Source organism: Falco naumanni, chromosome 8 (genome assembly GCF_017639655.2).
Source record: "Falco naumanni isolate bFalNau1 chromosome 8, bFalNau1.pat, whole genome shotgun sequence".
Taxonomy (NCBI): domain Eukaryota; kingdom Metazoa; phylum Chordata; class Aves; order Falconiformes; family Falconidae; genus Falco; species Falco naumanni.
Window position 1 is genome coordinate 43,856,009 of NC_054061.1, and position 17,966 is coordinate 43,873,974.

The 17,966-nt window shown below is 36.8% G+C and overlaps 1 protein-coding gene across 6 annotated transcripts in view; it reads right to left on the reverse strand.

Annotated features, from left to right (window-relative positions):
• Positions 1-17,966, reverse strand: part of LRP2 (LDL receptor related protein 2) — a 128,222-nt gene that overhangs the window by 77,876 nt on the left and 32,380 nt on the right. For all 6 annotated transcript variants that reach the window (XM_040605081.1, XM_040605080.1, XM_040605078.1 and 3 more), the window contains exons 7-19: positions 16,878-16,994; positions 15,917-16,060; positions 14,410-14,529; positions 11,913-12,041; positions 10,061-10,230; positions 7,598-7,821; positions 6,601-6,807; positions 4,756-4,958; positions 3,984-4,124; positions 2,844-3,047; positions 1,757-1,949; positions 437-562; positions 2-132 (exon numbers count right to left, since the gene is read on the reverse strand). In XM_040605081.1, the coding sequence (XP_040461015.1) occupies positions 2-132; positions 437-562; positions 1,757-1,949; positions 2,844-3,047; positions 3,984-4,124; positions 4,756-4,958; positions 6,601-6,807; positions 7,598-7,821; positions 10,061-10,230; positions 11,913-12,041; positions 14,410-14,529; positions 15,917-16,060; positions 16,878-16,994 (2,109 nt within the window). The remainder of the gene's footprint in view (position 1; positions 133-436; positions 563-1,756; positions 1,950-2,843; positions 3,048-3,983; positions 4,125-4,755; positions 4,959-6,600; positions 6,808-7,597; positions 7,822-10,060; positions 10,231-11,912; positions 12,042-14,409; positions 14,530-15,916; positions 16,061-16,877; positions 16,995-17,966) is intronic.

A 17,966-nucleotide genomic window follows, 5' to 3' on the forward strand; every position in this document is an offset into this window, starting at 1 on the left:
CCTCCAAAAATAGTAAGGCCAAATGGATGAGTCATCTGTGTAATATGTTCAAGAGTCCGTCTGTCCAGTCCATCAAAGGTGCTATGCTCGATTTTATCAAAAAAAGCATCCACCCAGTACAGCCTTAGAGAACTAGAAATAATTAAAATGTCATATCTCTTCAAGTGACATTATGTCCATTAGGAAGCACTAACATTTTCTCAAATAATAATCTTAAACCTGACAAGAGGCTATTGGAATGTGTGGGGAGGGATTCTGAGAGAATCTTACATTTTACAGGCTTTTCAACAAATTGAAAAATAAGGTCTTCAATATGAAAGTGCCAATGCACATAATCTGACACAATTCTTTTATTTTTGATCCCTAACAGTTTAAAGGAAGAAACACATTTACTCAAAAAGCTAAAAAATTTCTCTGTCTTCTGCACTGTCCTTACCTCCAGTCAATGGCTAGGCCATTAGGCCAGCCTAGCGTTGTATTCACAATTGGCAAGGCATGGGACCCATCACTCCAGGCCCTCATGATTTTTGCAGGACGGAACCAATCTGTCCAGAATATATACCTGAAAGGACACATGTCAGAAGACACATAAACCCAATGATATAACGTAATTAAACAGAACAAACATTTGCACAGCACTAACATCCTTCTTTGTGCCATATCTTCACATACCTTAAAAAAACTACCACGTTATGTTGACCATATCCCTCTCCTCAATTGGTAGTGGCACCAACAATTAATATTTATCCTGTGCAGAACAACCTGCAAAACCTTTGGAAGTGGTTTGTCCCTTTAGATATAAAATATCCATAACTTAAAATTTTTAAGGATTTTATTTAAGTACTGACAGGGAGGAAGAATCACGCAAAAAAGCATCTTTCAGGTAACACTTACACGTAAGCACGAATATTACAAAAAATTTTTCTCCTGATCCTTTTGACTTAGGCCTACAGTCAAAGAGTTGAAGCTAGTGTTAAATAACTTCACAAAGCAGCAAACAAAAAAGGTTGGGACAGACAAGGATCCAAGTTCAACACTATTCTTATGAGATTGCTTCCAAAATAGTATATTTGGTCAGTAAACATGAAAAGTCGATATCCAAGAATTTACAAATTTAGCAGTATGGCAGTAGGAAGCTGAACTATGCTGTCAAAGAAATGTTGTTTTGGCATGGCCAAATAACAGAGTATTGAATTGGAAGTTAAGCATTTCCATCAAAGAAAAGCAGGACTTCATTTTACGTACACAGAATCACATATTGTGAGGTCTGTATCAAATATACCCAGTGGTATCTAACATGTTTCAAATAAAGAAATTCAGATAGACAAAATAAAGGAACCAAGGTTAGCGTTCTGGGAACTGAAAATACATTAAAAATCATTTTGAAAACTTTATCTTTCAGCTATGAGAAGTAGCTTTCTAATGTGAGTGACACAAAGAAACAAAGTTCTTTTGCCTGTTTATCAACACATAGGAGTAAAAGAAAAAAATAAACTGGTGCTTTTAAATAGAATTATTTTGAGTGTTTCTTTCATGCAGAATCCATACGACCTTGCCCTTTCCTCTGGGTGCTGAATCTTAGGCCAGAATAAAACAAACAAAATAAACACAAGAGAACTGAAAAGATCTGGTATTTTGGAAAAAAATAAAAATCCAAACAGAAATACAGAACAAGATGTAAAACTAACCTCACCAATTCTGCTTAAACCATTAATTTGTTCATACAGTTTCAAGTGAAAATCAAAGCTAAACTTACCCAATAACAGGATGAACCACTACTGATCGAGGATTATTTAAATTCTGAACAATAGCTCTCCTAGATCTATCTGCCAGCCTCATTACACTAATGCTCCTGTATCGAGGGTCTGTCCAGTATAGATTCTTTGAGATCCAGTCAAAGGCCAAATCTTCAACACTTTCCACTCTATTAGCCGTCAGGATTTCTCGTCCTAGAATTTGTAATACACAATGATTTTAAATGTTTAGGAACAGAGAAAATAACATGTAAGCAGTATTCCGTTCACAAAACTAATGGTTTCCCTTGGTAAAGATGCTGCTTCTGTACTACTTAATATAAAAAGACCAATAACTAATGGCAGGGGGTAGGGTGGGGGTGGGTGGGGGTGGGTGGGTGCCCTTTGCTCCAGGCAAAGGAAGTTTAAGTTCAGGAGCACAAATGCAAAACAGGAGAAATAAAGACTAGCCAAACAGGAGAGAAAAATCTGTCACTAAGTTTACCCCAAGAGGAGTTTTATGAATGAAGGTCAGTAAGGACATCTTGCTCAACAGCCAGACCTTACCTGCTCTTTGCATAGTAATGGTCAGCTGCAGCCTACCATTACTCTGACCCAAGGCAGCAAGGAAGCTCAGAAGACTACATGCTCACATAATATGTATTTGAACATTACTATACGTTGGAGAGAAATATTCTTCTTGCTACTACAAATATAGTTTCAAAATCTCACAGCCATAATGTTCTTTTTCTATATTACAGTATAACAAACGTCCTGCTTTCCAGATAGGGAAACTGAAAAGAGAAACCCAGTTTCTTACTACTGAAAGGCATACTGTTTATGCAGACTGGTGATGACAAATACTAGATGCGAGAAGTGCTTCAAATTGGTCATCCCAAACACTGTCAGCAAGTTTCTCAAAAAATAGGAGATTTCAACAAGCTTAATAGGACTTGAACAAACATCTTTGACAAACATTTTTCAGATTACTGGGGTGACACCAAGCTTTATCTGTATATCTCATAATGTGACTTTTGGGGCTTCTTTTGACAAATATATAATACTGCCCCTTACCACAGTTACTCTACAATTCCTAAGAATGACTCTCACCTGAACCATCAGTTTTCTGTTTATAGATCATGTCTTTACTTGTGTCTGAAAAAAAAATGGTGTCATCCTGAGCACAGAAGTCAATTCCAACAAAGTATGAAGGGCTCCCTGTTACAGGTATGATCACATCTTCCTGGGTGGAGAGATTGAATGGGATTCCCCGCACTGCCAGCTGAGATGAAAACAGCAGGAACTGCTGCACAGCTGCAAAATAAAAGATCAGACACAGTCTTTATTTATTCACAAGGTGAGACAATTGAGCATTAATTAACTGTTAAGCTTTATTTTCCTTAGGCAACACTAATAGCCTGGAAATAGAAAACAGAAAAATGAGAAAATAGGAATTTATATATACACAGACCTAAGAACTGAAGAAGAAAAACAAAATCCAAACCAGAATTTTAGATGACGTGGTCAGGTATTCCTTTGCATTGTTACTGTAGTCCTAGTATGTCTTTACATAAAATATCCCTATAAAGAGTAATCATCTTCTGTGCTCACCTCTTTACAATTATCTACAAAAAAATAACTCATAGGCTACGTGGACCCACAATATAATAGATCATATCTGAGCTAGCCAGATAAATGCATGGGCAAATAGTAAAACCACAGAAAACACATCTGGCTCAATTTGCCAATAGGTACCCATGATAAACCTCCCATCAGTGACCATTCTGCACTCAAACAAGAAGCAGGAGACTGCTGATGGAAGCTCACAGCTCCAAAAATGAATCTCTAATTCTTGTCATGTGCCTTCAAAGGGAAAATACAAACTAATCCACACATTATTGCGCATGAAAGTAGGCTTACATGTTCAAAATAATGCAAAATCTGCTTACTAGCAAGCATCCATGTTTGACTTCAGGATTAAAAGCCTAATCATAAAGCTGTCCACATATATTCCATATCTAAGTCTCTTAAAATACTCATAAAAGGTGGTGAGTTTGAGTCATTGTGGCTTGAGGTGAACATCAGCAGAAATTATTCTATTTAATGCTGTCAACATGAGTTGTGATGAGAAAACATGAAGTCCTTGGCGTATTGAACCCACAAAGCTACTGAAGTGAAAGGATGTTCTAGAAATAACTCTAGAGCTAATGGAATAGTGCTATTTCCAACAATCATAAGGCATTTTCTTACCAACACAATGTCGTCCATCTACATGTAGATCAAAGCCCAGTGTACATCTACAGCGATAACCTAGTCCATCATTATCTGTTTTGTGGCTGAGAACACAGATCTGTTCACATCCCCCATTATTACTTCCACAAGGATTTCTTACTGGAAAATAATAGAGATAGGATTATAACTTCATCTATTAGCCTAATGGCATCATTATCTTAATTTCCAGGATTTTGTTCAACATCCACAATAAATCATGTGGACTCTGTGGGAATTGCATCACATGGAAATCATACACCACCAGTTCTGTCCTGGAATGCACCAAAATCACATCAGACTTAACTAGCATTCAAAGTATTTAGCTCTGTAAGAGATACTCAGCACACAGCATTGAGGCCATAATCTGAGCTATAGTTTTCTGCATATAGATCTACTTCAGAATTATATTTCACAGAATTCACACTGGTAGCCTTTTCCAACTGCACCCTCATTGTGGTGTTGAGGAAAAAAAAGTCCCAAACACCAATACTATTCATAACCACAAGGCTGATTCTTAAAAATATCAATACATTTAATAAGCCCTCCAACTCTTAAATGTTGCATTTGGTAGGTCGTCAGCTACAGGAGCTAGATGAAACCAGTGTGATAAAAACCAGTCCAGTTTTGCAATACAAATTTATGTATCATAATTATTAATTCTTTACAGCAAAATAACAGCGTCTCATAGTTTTTACCAAATTTTGGTAAGATACTTCCTAAACCTCCCTTAATAATCTCCTTACTGTCTTACCATATGGCTGCCTGGCAGCATGGTAAACTGTCACTCCGTAAGGTCTCAGTGAAGACTGGTAGATCACTTGAGGGTTAGATTCCAAAAACTTGTTAGCTTTCACAACTGCCATTTTGGTCCAATCAGTGAAATAAACATTGTGTTCAAATAAAGTGATTCCATATGGATGAGGAATCAGTGAGCCTCCATGAGCTATTGTTCTCCTGTTACAAAGATGGTTTTAAAATTATTTACAAAATATTCTCTAGAAAATAAAGTTATTAACAGAGGAAAGGATACAGGATTACTAATTCATTCACTGGCTTTTCCTTCTGCATAGAAGCTGCCAAAGTACAAAGAAAAAGACCAAATGAACTGGAGAGATTAAGCTAAACATACAGGGTACATAAACATAAAAGCTATGGTAAAGAAAACAGAGCAATCAAAAGCGTTAGCAATTTCCAAAAAAACAAAGTGAGTAAAGACAGTGACACAAAAATGTAGGAAGATTCATAATTACTGAGAGAAAACTAAAGAAAGAGGCCGAACAGAGGAAACCAAAGACATCTGTAGCAATTTGAAATACTCATGAAACCTTGAATAAAAAATTTATGTCTGCAATAACCACTGGTTAAAAATAAAATCTTAGGTATGTACTTCAAAAACAAAACAAAACAAAACCACAACTTTCTTTGCCTTGAACTAATCACCCATGCAAAACCAAAGAAAACCAAATGCTAATAAATTTTATCTCCTCTATGCAAGATATTATGGCAATATTTTTCTGGGTAAATATTAGGACAGACATTTAAATCCTCACACAATACCTAACAATACCACTACATTATTGTTTTCACAGAGTCATGAAGGAATTTCTACAGAATTAGATGAATTCTATAGCTCTACTCTGTTTCCTGGGTGATTTAGGTTCATGTTGTAGGCGTGCAAGATGTGACACAAGTGGACAGTGAGCTGTATTTTAACATTCCTTGCAGGCTATGCCCTTGCCTCTTGCCTACTTGTAAAACATCTATGAGATTTTTGGTATTGCTGCAAGTGGTAAGTTTTCATCTCAAAAAAAACAGAGATTTTACTAAACACATTCTTGTCTTTCTAAACTCTGATAAAGGACCAAAGATACCAGCAGAATTTTTATAATTTTGTAAGTGAAAAAATACACTGAGCAATAAACCTGTCAAATGAGTAGGGGACTGTTTTTCAAGTCAATATGTGGGAGGTATGCTAAAGGGGACAATTTTTTTCTTGTGCTTGAGTAACAGACACTAATCACAGATGCAGAGATAAGTTGGCTTCTAAACACTATACTGTAAGACACAGTCCCATAAAACTCAAGGAGTCCTTTCTTGCATGCTGTGATATAGTTTCCCCAGCATCACAATACGGTGAGTGATGACTTAATTTTTGACAGCAAAGATTTATAAAATGTAAGAAGACCACTTAATACTCACTACAGAAAGTGGTTCTTTGGAGTGGAATATTTCAAATAAATTCATTCATGAAAAAGATGCAAAGAAATGATAAACAAAGAAGACAATGTATATAATTCAAAAATAACAAAAAGCAAATGCTATAAAAAGGTGTACTGTAGTGGTGGACTATAAAAAAGTATATTATAAACAAAGTGCAATAGATATTCAAGGTATTCAAGAAAAAGGACAAAGCATGAAGGAGGAAATGAAGATTGTCTAGAAGTGGGATGACACCACAGATAGCAAAGTGCATCACATTTATTACGTTGTAATTTTCATCCTTTGCATATCGCATTTTGTTAGACAAATCTTTCTTTGAACGAGATACAAAATAATTAGTATAGCTGTAACCTCCAAGGAATAATATTTCTCCTACCTTTGAAGCCCATCATAAGTTACAGTCTCAATGTAATCAAATCGGCTGTCAACCCAATAAAGTCTCTTTGATACAATATCCAGAGTTATTCCAGCAGGCCAACCTAATTTTGTTTTTATCAAATCCTGACGGTTTGTGCCATCCATAAAGGCCCTTTCCACCTTAGGATCACCAGACAGACTATCCCAGTCTGAGAAAAACAAGTAGCTATAAAGAAAACAAACAAACAGAAAACAAAAAAACAACAAAAAAAGAAGAGTCCCATGTTTCCATGATATTTTATAAAAATATATATATACACACACATAGAATTTAAAACCAGCACCCCTTCAGGACAGAGTCTGATTCTCAGCTGGCATACAATGAAAACACATTTTATACCTCCTGCTCAAGAAGTAATTTGCATTTTCTTTTATAGAATTAATCTAGAAACATGCTTTCACCCAAATGACCTCAATAATACAGTTTCCTTAGTAAAATACAGGCTTATGTGTACTGCCAAAAATAAACCAGTGAAATAGACGCGTCATGAAAGCAGCATCCGTCACTACAAGTTGCAAGAAATTCTGCTCTGAGTATCCAAGCTTTCATGTCTCACATACATTTTTGAAGCCTGTTGGGCTGGGAGACACTAACTTCCCTGGCTTCGCTCTACCACTTTATTTCAGATAGTAGGATGCCTGTGGATGGTATCACAACAGAAATCTTTCAGGATAATTTCTCTTCTGCAGGGCAATTCCACAATTCCTCTATTTTCAGAGCTGCTCATGCGCATACAACTCTAGCCATAAAACAGATTCTGCACATTAGGAATAAAAGCAGTGCACAACCCTCCCATAACAATTTAAGGTGTAGAATAGATAAGGATAGAATGTAAATGTTTTAAACGTTTCTACTCTAAAATGACCACCCTAGCTATTTCTTAGTTCTCCTCCTTTTGCATGGGAATAAAGGAATTTCTGACATTTTTAACCATTACCTGATACGTATCACTTACCCAACAGTTGGATCAAGTGCTATTCCTCTAGGATTTCCAAGATTTTCAGCAATAAGAGTCACACGGTTTGTTCCATCCAAGTTAACCATATCTATTCTGTTTACACTGGTCTCGACCACATACAGTTTATTGTTAACCCAATCCACTGCTATATTTTCAGGTGTGTCAACTGAAACATTTAAAACTTCTTGGAAATCAGAGCCATCAATATTAATAGAAAAAACCTGAAAACAATACAAATATTGTCAGAGCCCACACGATGTTTTGCTAATCACAAGACATATGGCACTTGTCCTTTATCATCACATTGAGCACAGATCCACAACTGGCCACTAGATACAACCAAGTTACCCACTAAGCTACTCCTTATCTTAGGGGCTTTTGCAAAAATTTGGAAAACAATGCAAAAACTACAGGAAGCTTACCTTCAACTAGCATTTCTGCAAAATGGTCAAGGTAACAGACTAAAAGAGCCTCGTGCTTTACCAAACATGACAAATTGCTGGATTAAAAAAAAACTCAGATGGGGAAAGTGCATCTTGCTTTCCTGGAGTCTGGCAAAACGCAGTACTTTTATTAACTGAAAACAAATGAACATGCTTTAGCAAAGCCCTCATCATTGACCACAAACAAGAGGGGGAGCTCTTACTGCACCAACCACTAAGGAGAAATTGCAAAGTGAAGAAAGAAAAGGAAAGCTCTCTGTTCCAACATAAAGGAGAAAGCTTAGCATTGCTTCTGGTCTCCTTTATTTAAGGCTAATTTTAACAGCAGAAGAAGAAATACTGTTGTTATCTTACATGCAAGCTCAGAGCTACATGAAGCAAACAGTATAAACATGATAATTTTATGCAGAGAGTAACAACATGATTATAACACTGGGTAATATGAAAAGCTAGGAATCATTACCCCTTTTTTGGAACCACAGCAATGAGGTTTGAAATGTATTTAAATGAAAATACAGATTACCAGAGGTAAATATATGCAAGAAAAATAAGAGCTGAAATAGTTGTATCATTTTAAATATTCTTTAGGTCCAAGTAACAATAACCAAGCAAACTATTTAACTGTCTATTCTGTTTTTCAGAAACCTTGTTGATGGAACAGCTTATGGGCATTAGGTTATCAGCCAGTACACTAAATGAGAAAAAGATGACACAGAACACAACCCACAATTTTCTGGTTTAGTTTACATCTTTATCTTAATTAAAAAAAAAAAAAAAAAAAAAAGACTAGACAAACAAATCCCCTAATAACACTTTCATTTTAAGACATCAGTTGGAAATGCAAATCATATTAAAAAAATCTTAATGTCATTGTTTTCATCTGCGTATTCTAGCTAGGACTTAATTAGACTAATTAATCCTCATTAATTAATCAGGATTTAACTATATTAGGTCAGATAAATAGGCAGCCCTGGCCATCTTGGCTGTGCAGTGAAAAAAACATACTATCTTTTGTTTCTACCTTTCACAGAGATAGCATAAATCTCCTGTCTCATGAAAGTTCATATTTGAGCCTGACTTAGTTCAGCCAGTATCAATGCAATTGCAGTAATGGGAACCTACTACAGTGAACATAAAAATGCCAGAATTGTGAACAAGTCAAAAATTGTGCATACAAATCCTGTCCTACTTGACAGCCATGCAGTGTGCTTTCCAACAGAACCAACGTGGCACTGTAGTAGAAACTACTTTACAGCTTATGTGTAGGTTCAGAGTAACAACAGCGACATCAAATTGATCCATATGTGGTGTCACCAGGAGGCAGGCCATGGATTCTCCTTCATTCTGCATGACAATCAACATGGGGATGAAGACTGTGGAATTTCAGCATTTGTCCTAGGACTTTTTTTGTTTCAGTAAGTTATGCACAGATATAAAAAAAAGGGTGAAGTCCAACTTTCACAAGGGTCTCCAGACTGTTTCTTAAAATGACTTTGTTTTACTGTATCTTGAAGCTAAAATATTTCCTCTTAAAAAAAAGAAGTAATAAAATACTGGCTTATTACACAAAATACTGTCAATATTTGTTATCCCAGCTCAATTACAGTGCCATTTGAAGTATATGAAGAAATCTGATTTCTATCATCTTGGAAGGCACAAAGCTTTTACATTTTAAACTATCATGTTTCAAAAAATTACAAAGAAAAATTTGTTCAGTTTTGAAAGAATGTCTACTATTTCTCTTAATTAGTTTTTTGGACTCCAACTCAAGTAAAATTAAAAGTTGCTCAAGACATTCCCATATAATAGGATGCTTTGTTTAATATGTCACATGTAATAGTATAGCTTGAAAAACGCAGTCATTAACATAAAACATTTCAAGGAGCTTTTTTGTTAGAAAACAAAAATACAGCCAGCTTCTGCTCTCAAAAATGAAGGCCTATCAACATATTCTGCCTCTTGCGCTTTTCTACTTCCAAATACACAAAAATATATTCTTCCTGTAATTTCTACCCACCTTATCTTGCACTGTATCAGTCCAAAAGACTCTGTGCAGGTAAAAGTGAAAGTCCACTCCAACTGCAACCCCACGATTCTGCGACTGCACCAAAGTACGAAAACTTCTTCCGTGAAGATCTCCGATCAGTAGATCACGGCCATTAGAAAAAATAATTGACGCAACACCAGCTGAAGCAGGGGTGACAAATATATGACTACTTTGCAGGTAAGCTATTTTGCAAAGAGGCATTGAAATATATACATACTGGTTCATACACACTGAACGCAAAGGTTTAAATAGATCCTCAGACTACAATCAGTAATAACTTGCTTTGATTTGCCTTTGGTTTCTAGACTTGGAGCAAGCCAGGCAGGAATATGTATTTAAAGCCCTACCAAGCAAAACTTTTACAAAACCCCTGTGCATCTAAACTCTGAAACACTATTTCTACTCTTCCATTTCTTTGGTTTTGCTCCCTTAAAGTATAAACTTTCTTAAGGTTTTTCTGCCCCATGAGATTCAGATATTCCTTGATTCTAGCAGGAAGGCCATTTTTCTTATATTTTTATGTACTGCTCTATTCTACCTGCCTTCTTCACTCTCTCATCTCATTAGAAAATCTTTGCTGTACTTACAATAGATTAGTAATTCCAATAAGTCTTTCAAGGAAAGCTCACTTTCAAAGTAGATGCCCATTGAAAGGCTTGGTGTAAGTCTGACAATAAATACATTTAAGTGCAAATCCAATTCACCCTAAACATAAAACCCTCCCCAACAAAAGCAAAAATGAATCCAGGGAAACTGATTTAGAACAGGTATGAAATTCCCTCATTAATAAGATATAAAATCAACACTTTGCAAACCACTTTGCTGGCCCAAAAGGCACATTGGCTTGAACGGAAATCTTCTTGTGAAAGATACATAATTTTTCTGGAAACAATAATCTTTCCCAGTACTGGCATATGCATGTCTTAATACAGTCACCCATATTTCATTAGTTAAAAAAACTCCCTGTTTTTTGAGGACACACTTAGAAAACTGCAACATGATGACTGCTCTGCAGACATGGCTGAAGAAAGAAGGAAGGGGGAGGGAACTGGGCAGTTCATGCTTTTCTAGGAAGCAAGACTGCTTATGAGTTACACCCCACAGGGACTCCCATTCCCACTGAGTTCCTGCAGGCAGGAACACCTGTGTCACACAAAAGCCTGTTAGGCTATTACATCTCCACGAAGAAGGGCTTCCCAGGGCCTGCTTTCAGAACAGAGCAGGGGGTGAACAACCAGGAGCAGCTGCCTACTGTTAATGGGGAACCACACTCTGTGTAAGGCAAGCATCCTTGCAGAGTTCAAACTCTGGGACACTAGAAGCCAGAAGTATGGTTTCTCTCACAAGCAAGTGTTTAAGCTCATAATTCAGCAAAACCATCTTCTTGCATGGCACAGTCCTTCTGGAAAAGTGAGGTTTCCTCATTTCTTCATGCCATTGAGTTCCACAGAGAGCAGGTCAGGAAACCACCTCCCACAGGAGCAAGATTTTGCCTGTTAAGGAAGGGCTCTGGCAATGACCTCCCAACTCTGAGGAAGTCAGGAATGCTGAGAAAGCACTGGAGCCAAGAAGGCATCCATTGTTTTGAGGAGAAGCAGCCCTGATGAGGCAGTCAGCCCCACCAGTCTACAGGTGTGAGCAGATGCAGTCTCTTGATATTTGCTGATGTTCTAAATGCTCTCCTGACCTTAAGTCCTTAAGACAAGAATTAAGTTAAAAATCACACACCATTGTATGGCGTAGCCATGTAGACTGCACCATTGTATCTAGCTGTATGTATTAATCCAACAGCAGCAAAAGACTTGTACTGCTACATGCTAACCTGAAGTGTTGGCTCGACAATGGCGATGATGCTCTAGGAAATAACCTTCCACGCAGTGGCACCGGTGATGTCCCACACGATCTTCGCACAGCTGGTCACAGACACCCCACATTTTGCAGTCATCAAAATCTGTCAAGTGAATTATGTATATTTATAAACAATGTTTATTATAAAAGGAACGTCGTTATAGTTGGGAAGCTGCAATTCTGTCCTCTCTCCTTGCTTTGTATCTTTTTGCAAAACTGTAGCATGGGAAAAAAGTTTTTATATGTTTTTCCACAAATGTTTCATTTTCTATTTCTGGATAACAAAACAACCAATGTTTGCTGCCCAGGGACCTACCCATGCCCTCTCCAAAAAAAAAAACCAAAAAAACCAAAACAAACAAACCACAAAAAAAAAAAAAAAACCCACACCTGTCAGTGTGGAAAAATCATTGGAAGGAATGCCAGTGTCTGCTTTCCACAATCTGCAGTATTCTTCCTGCAATCCTGCAACAGATCTGTATGCTTTGCACACACACACATGGCTGGATTTAAGCCCACTCTAAATAACAGCCTAAACTTTATGTTAGTGCAACGCTTAAGCTAGTAAGTCCTGCTAAAAGGCAGTGTTTATTAGCTCAGACTTGGTACTATGCTAACAGGTGTCTGATTTCCAGTTAAAAGCTAGCTGTGCACCAGAACTAGCCAGCAAAAAGTACAAAGTAGTTCACTTTGGCATGTGAAATACCATACAGACAGACTCTGCAGCTTGGACAATCCAGCAAGCACTCACAGATGCCTTCTGCAAGGAATTTCCAGGGTTGCTGCAAAATTTTTTACTTATACAATTATGAAATATTTAACTAGTCATCTTTTAGAAACAAGGACTTTTTAAATTCTGATTTTCTAAGAAAAAAAAAATCAGATCTGAACACTGTCTGGTGTTTCATCCTAGTTGTGGTTATTTAAAGCCCAGGAGATTTCTGACGCTACTTAACACATGGTTTTGACATTAGAAGTCTGACCTCCTTCACTTGAAAACATGAGTAGAATCAGTACCTTACATTGCTATTGCTGGAAACTGGTATTTCTACTGTTTAGCCAAAAAAAAAGAAAAAAAAAAGAAAGAAAAAAAAGATCTCAAATATTCTTCCTGCTGAAATTTCTGGTTTAAAAGAATTATTAACAGATAAATGAAAATGAAATATTTCCTAGATAATGTATTTCGGTACTGAAAAAATGTTGTCCTCAGTAGCTTTCCAGCTTCCATACGCATCAAAACCCTTCAGTTTACAGTAAGACAGAAGCAAACAAAACAAATTGAAAAGATCATGGTTTCAAGAAGTAATACACTTTGCTAACACTATAGCTTCATTCTTCTGGCCTTAAACCAATAACATTAATTTAAACTAAGGTCTGGAATTATACACTACTACAAGCCTCTTCTCCTTGACAAGTCTTGTTCCCACTACAAATATATGCCTAGATCTTGGCAAACCAAAATACAATTACTCTGATTTACAAGTCAGAATCAGACAGCTAGGTTTACAGGGCAGTCAACAGCAGAACAACAAGAACAACAGAAGTCTCATCAGGACTGCACCAGGTTTGGGAATGCGTCCTTCATGTATTCCTCACATAAAATAACAGAGTAATTTTGGGCGTGGAGTCTGTGCATTGATTCCTTCTGTCTATTAAGAGCAACCATGTTGTTACTGCTGCTCATACAGCCCTAGGCCATCAGTATTCTCAAAAATAGAGATATCTCATTAGAGACTGAGCACCTGGCATACTTTTAATAGCACAAACACCACAGACTGGGTTGAAAACCCATAGCAGGTATTTACCCAGGTTCTCTCATTAGGCAGGGCTGAACTTCATGATTCTCAAGTTACTCTGTTTCCAGTTACTGAGACAAATAATTTGTACCACCAAGGGTTTGTGCGGCCAAGTTACAGCAGCTACGGAATAGAAATGCAACACCAAAATAGCTCACTTACTTTTACATTCTTACAAATGAAACGTCATAAGATATACAGCCATTCCATACTGCAGATACAAAGCACCCTTTTCATTTTAAAGTACAATGTTATCCTGTCTTCATATAATAGCCACTTTCAAAAAGTATGTAATACTTCAATATCATTAACTGTTTTTCCAGGCATGCAATAACATACATCCCTGGAGCAGAATCAAACTCTCCCCATTTAACCACTAAACAACATGTTAAAAAAGTCTGATAATAAAGCAGCCATCCAAAAGTAAATCTTTTCAAATATAATCACATAATCATAACAGCCCTATTGAAAGAGATCTTTATGATACCTCTCTGGTTTGTTTCTGTGTCACCAAGCTGATATCATACTAAGATTTTTATTGCTTTCCTGGCAAATAGAAAATCTCAAGTCAGTACAACCACCCATTTGGAACTTACTCGCCTTCCTGGAATTAAAACTTTCACAATGAGCTGTGAGAACATACTAAATATCTGCAAATCACTGTGCTTCACTTACCAATACAAGTACGACTGTCATTGCTACTTATTGTATATCCTGCAGGACAATAACACATCCCTCCTGATGGAGAAGAATGACAGCGATACTGGCAACTCAAAGCAGCACAGTGTGATATGTCTAAAAAGGAAATAAAATAGTTCCGAAATACAATTAGACATATTACCAATAGAAGAGCTCTTTGCCTTACTAACAGTTAAAATAGACTACAGTCTTTTCTATAATGAGTCTACAATTTCAGGAACAGCTTCTTAAAACAAACCTGCACAAGAAATTATCTCTAAATTTCCATGAAATCACATATGCTAACATACATGCAGGCAAGGAAATGGAAGACAGAAGATAAGCTAATGTTTATAATACGTTTTCAGAATGGAGTTAAAGGATAAGCATCAATCTTATATGAGCAACCACTGGTAAAAGCCATGTAAAGAGCTGCACAGAGGAAACCATTTGCAATGCTTCGTACCTTTCTCTGGTTCCACAAAGACCTGCTTGTGAACAACACATTCTTGAGCTCCATCTATTGGCATGCAACCTCTTTTATGCAGAAAAAACCTACTACATTACATTAAGAGGAATATCTATATTACTCCAATATATTATTTGGATTGTGTTCACGGAGAAATTCTTTATCCTTTTCTTCTTCTCTTTCTTCTTTTTTCCTTCACCTTTCCTTGTACTACCACCTAATAAACAATTCAGTTATACGTGATCAAATTATGATTGTAAAGCACTGGCTAACTTCCACTTCCCTCCTTTTCATCTGCCTTTTCCTTAGTTTCTTCTGTTAAACACCTTGCTTTACAGCCCACATCTGATGTTACTACTAAACCACTCAGCAAAGCAGGAAACGCTTTTTTACAATAAGATTTAATTTCCTATTATTTCTTCTGCCTTCCTACTCCAAAATGCATGATAGTTTTAATAGGAATTTTCCTTTTCCTAGAAATTAAAAATGTTGAATACCCTGGGTCAGAGGGAATCAACGTTCATAAGAGTGAAATTAACAGGAACTATGTATGCTCATTGCCTCCAACAGAAAAAAACCAGTATACCACTAATTGGAGAACCAGACACCAGACATCCCAGGTGAAAAGATATTTTTGAAAACTGTAATCTAAGTGACTTAACCAAGGCTCAGGATACAGTAATTCAGTCCTGTGTGCCAATCAGTACACAACACTCCTTCTTACTAAAGAGGGGAAAAAACAGATATTTAAACAAAAAAGGCATATAGCACACTTTTCCCTTCCTTCTTGAAAACATGTTAGGATATGGAGAGCGAGTTAAAATCCTTATTTCTGAAACTTCATGTACATATTTACAAAAGGAATGGTCTGTTCACAGTGCATATGCCTTTCAGATCATCCAGACAAAACAGTGACAACAAAAATAGTGAGCTTCCAAAATTCCAGCATTGTTTAGGAGACAAAAGGTGAACATAAAAAGAACTCAGTGCTGATGTTTCTGCTATTCTGTGTATGCTTTTGATTCTAATACATACTGCAATGTCTTCCCGCAGTGATGTTAGTTTCATCTTCTCCTGCAGGGCAGTCTGCAGCCCCATCACAAACTTTCCCAATCGGAATGCAATGCCCTGACCCAGGGCAGGCCCACTCCCCTGGGTAACATTCGTGATGACCACTTTCTATGGAAAAGAAAAACAAGAATGATTAAGGAGTTTGTTTCAAATAATACTTAGAATTTCTTCACTAACAGCTTCCCAAAGCATCTCTATCCTTCATTATTCCATGTATGGCTCTTGCACGCAGCTAGGAAAGAGTATAAAAAATACCAGTCTATACTTCCTTGTCATGCTTTCTTTTACCTTCAAAGTACAATGCAAACAATACTTCTGCAGACACATGAATCCTTCTAGTCTTCTGTGTTGTTAGAAACAGTAAAACCATTTAGCTTTAGACTAACTGGTGCATCAGAAATGAAACTACAGTTCTGTGGGTTTAAAACACGCAAAGGCTGTCTGGACAAAGAGAATAATGCTCATCATAGAAAATGCCAATGAAAGAGAAAAAAGCCCACTCTTTCATTCATTAAAATTTCAGTTTCTCGCATGACCAATCTTGACAGGAACTGAGTTATCTGCATTTTCAACCAATTGATTTTGGTTATTAGGAGCCTCAAGTCTCTTAATAAATGACCTGAAAAATCTCCAAAAGAAAAAAAAACCAAAAGATTTGAGGGAAGATGTAAAAGAAAAAACAATGTTGCTATATGCTCAACTTAGTGTGCATCTTACTCAGTATCACAGTAATAACTTTCACACGAACAACAAAAAAAACCCCTGCCTAAGTTAAAAAAAACCAAACAAGTGATGATGAAATTCTAAGGTTTGTACAGAATTAAAATGGATTCAGAACATCCTGATTGGTCAAAATTTCATAGAATTAACTTAGTGAGGTCTTCCTCTGAAAATGTCATCATTATAAGTTAGCATTAGCGTGTACCACATCCTCTTTCATCTTCGTTATCTTCACAATCATCATCTCCATCACATATCCAGCTCTGATGAATGCAACGGCCACTTGGGCAAGTGAAGAAGTTGCCTCTGCAAGTTGCATAAGCTAAGGAAAGAAACACGAGAAAATCAAACTAAGTGACTAAAAGATTAGAAATAGTAATATTGTCTCGTAGATGAATAGCTATTTATAATCTCTCCTGAAAAACTGAACCAGTTTCATATCTTGTATATATTGTAATCACTGCTGGTTTGCTCTGGTTTTAGGTATGAACTTTATTTTAGAATACTCTGATTCTTTACAGAACTGAAAGGGAAGGCTAAATTTCTTAATTAATTGTGCAATTAGATGCTAGGCATACTAGTCTGAGGTCCTTAGTAGGATAGAGCAAGTAAATAGCAACATCTGGCCTTCCTGCAATGCAGAACATAAAACTAACTTAGATCCTATAATCAGTGGGGTACCTTTTTAAATATATAGCTCACACGTGTGACAACTGTATGATTCTAACTCTCCAGCTGTGATTCAAACTCTACAGCTGTGATGTTGAACACTTTGGGATACCCTGATCATGAAGAAAAGAATAAGCAAGAAGTTTCCAGAAACAGAATGGTCAACTAAGGACCTTACCTGAACATCTAAAGTACAACTGCCTGTGCAGCTATCTGTCTATACAGCTGTACCTTACGGTCAGTGGGAATAATTCTAAAGACCCGTTCCATCTATCAGCATATAAAAATGCAAAAAAGAGTCAAACAAATTTGGACAAAAAACAATAGCATGCTGTATCTAACTGATACTTGAAACTGAAGGAATTCCCTTTGAGTCATGCTGAAATGAAGAAAAGGACAACAACATGAAGAAGCGAAACTATATGTGTCAAGGAGCAAACTGTCACTGAATCCAGCAAATTCAAATAGTAACCACACACCCAGGCACTTAGCAGCAAAGACAAGCTGAAAAAAGTCTATCAAAGTAGCACTGCCATCTTCATCTCTCCATACAGAAACAGTGGCTAGCTTTTGATGGCTGTATAGCTAAGCAATCTACTTCCTGCTTGAACCAATTCTTAGTCAA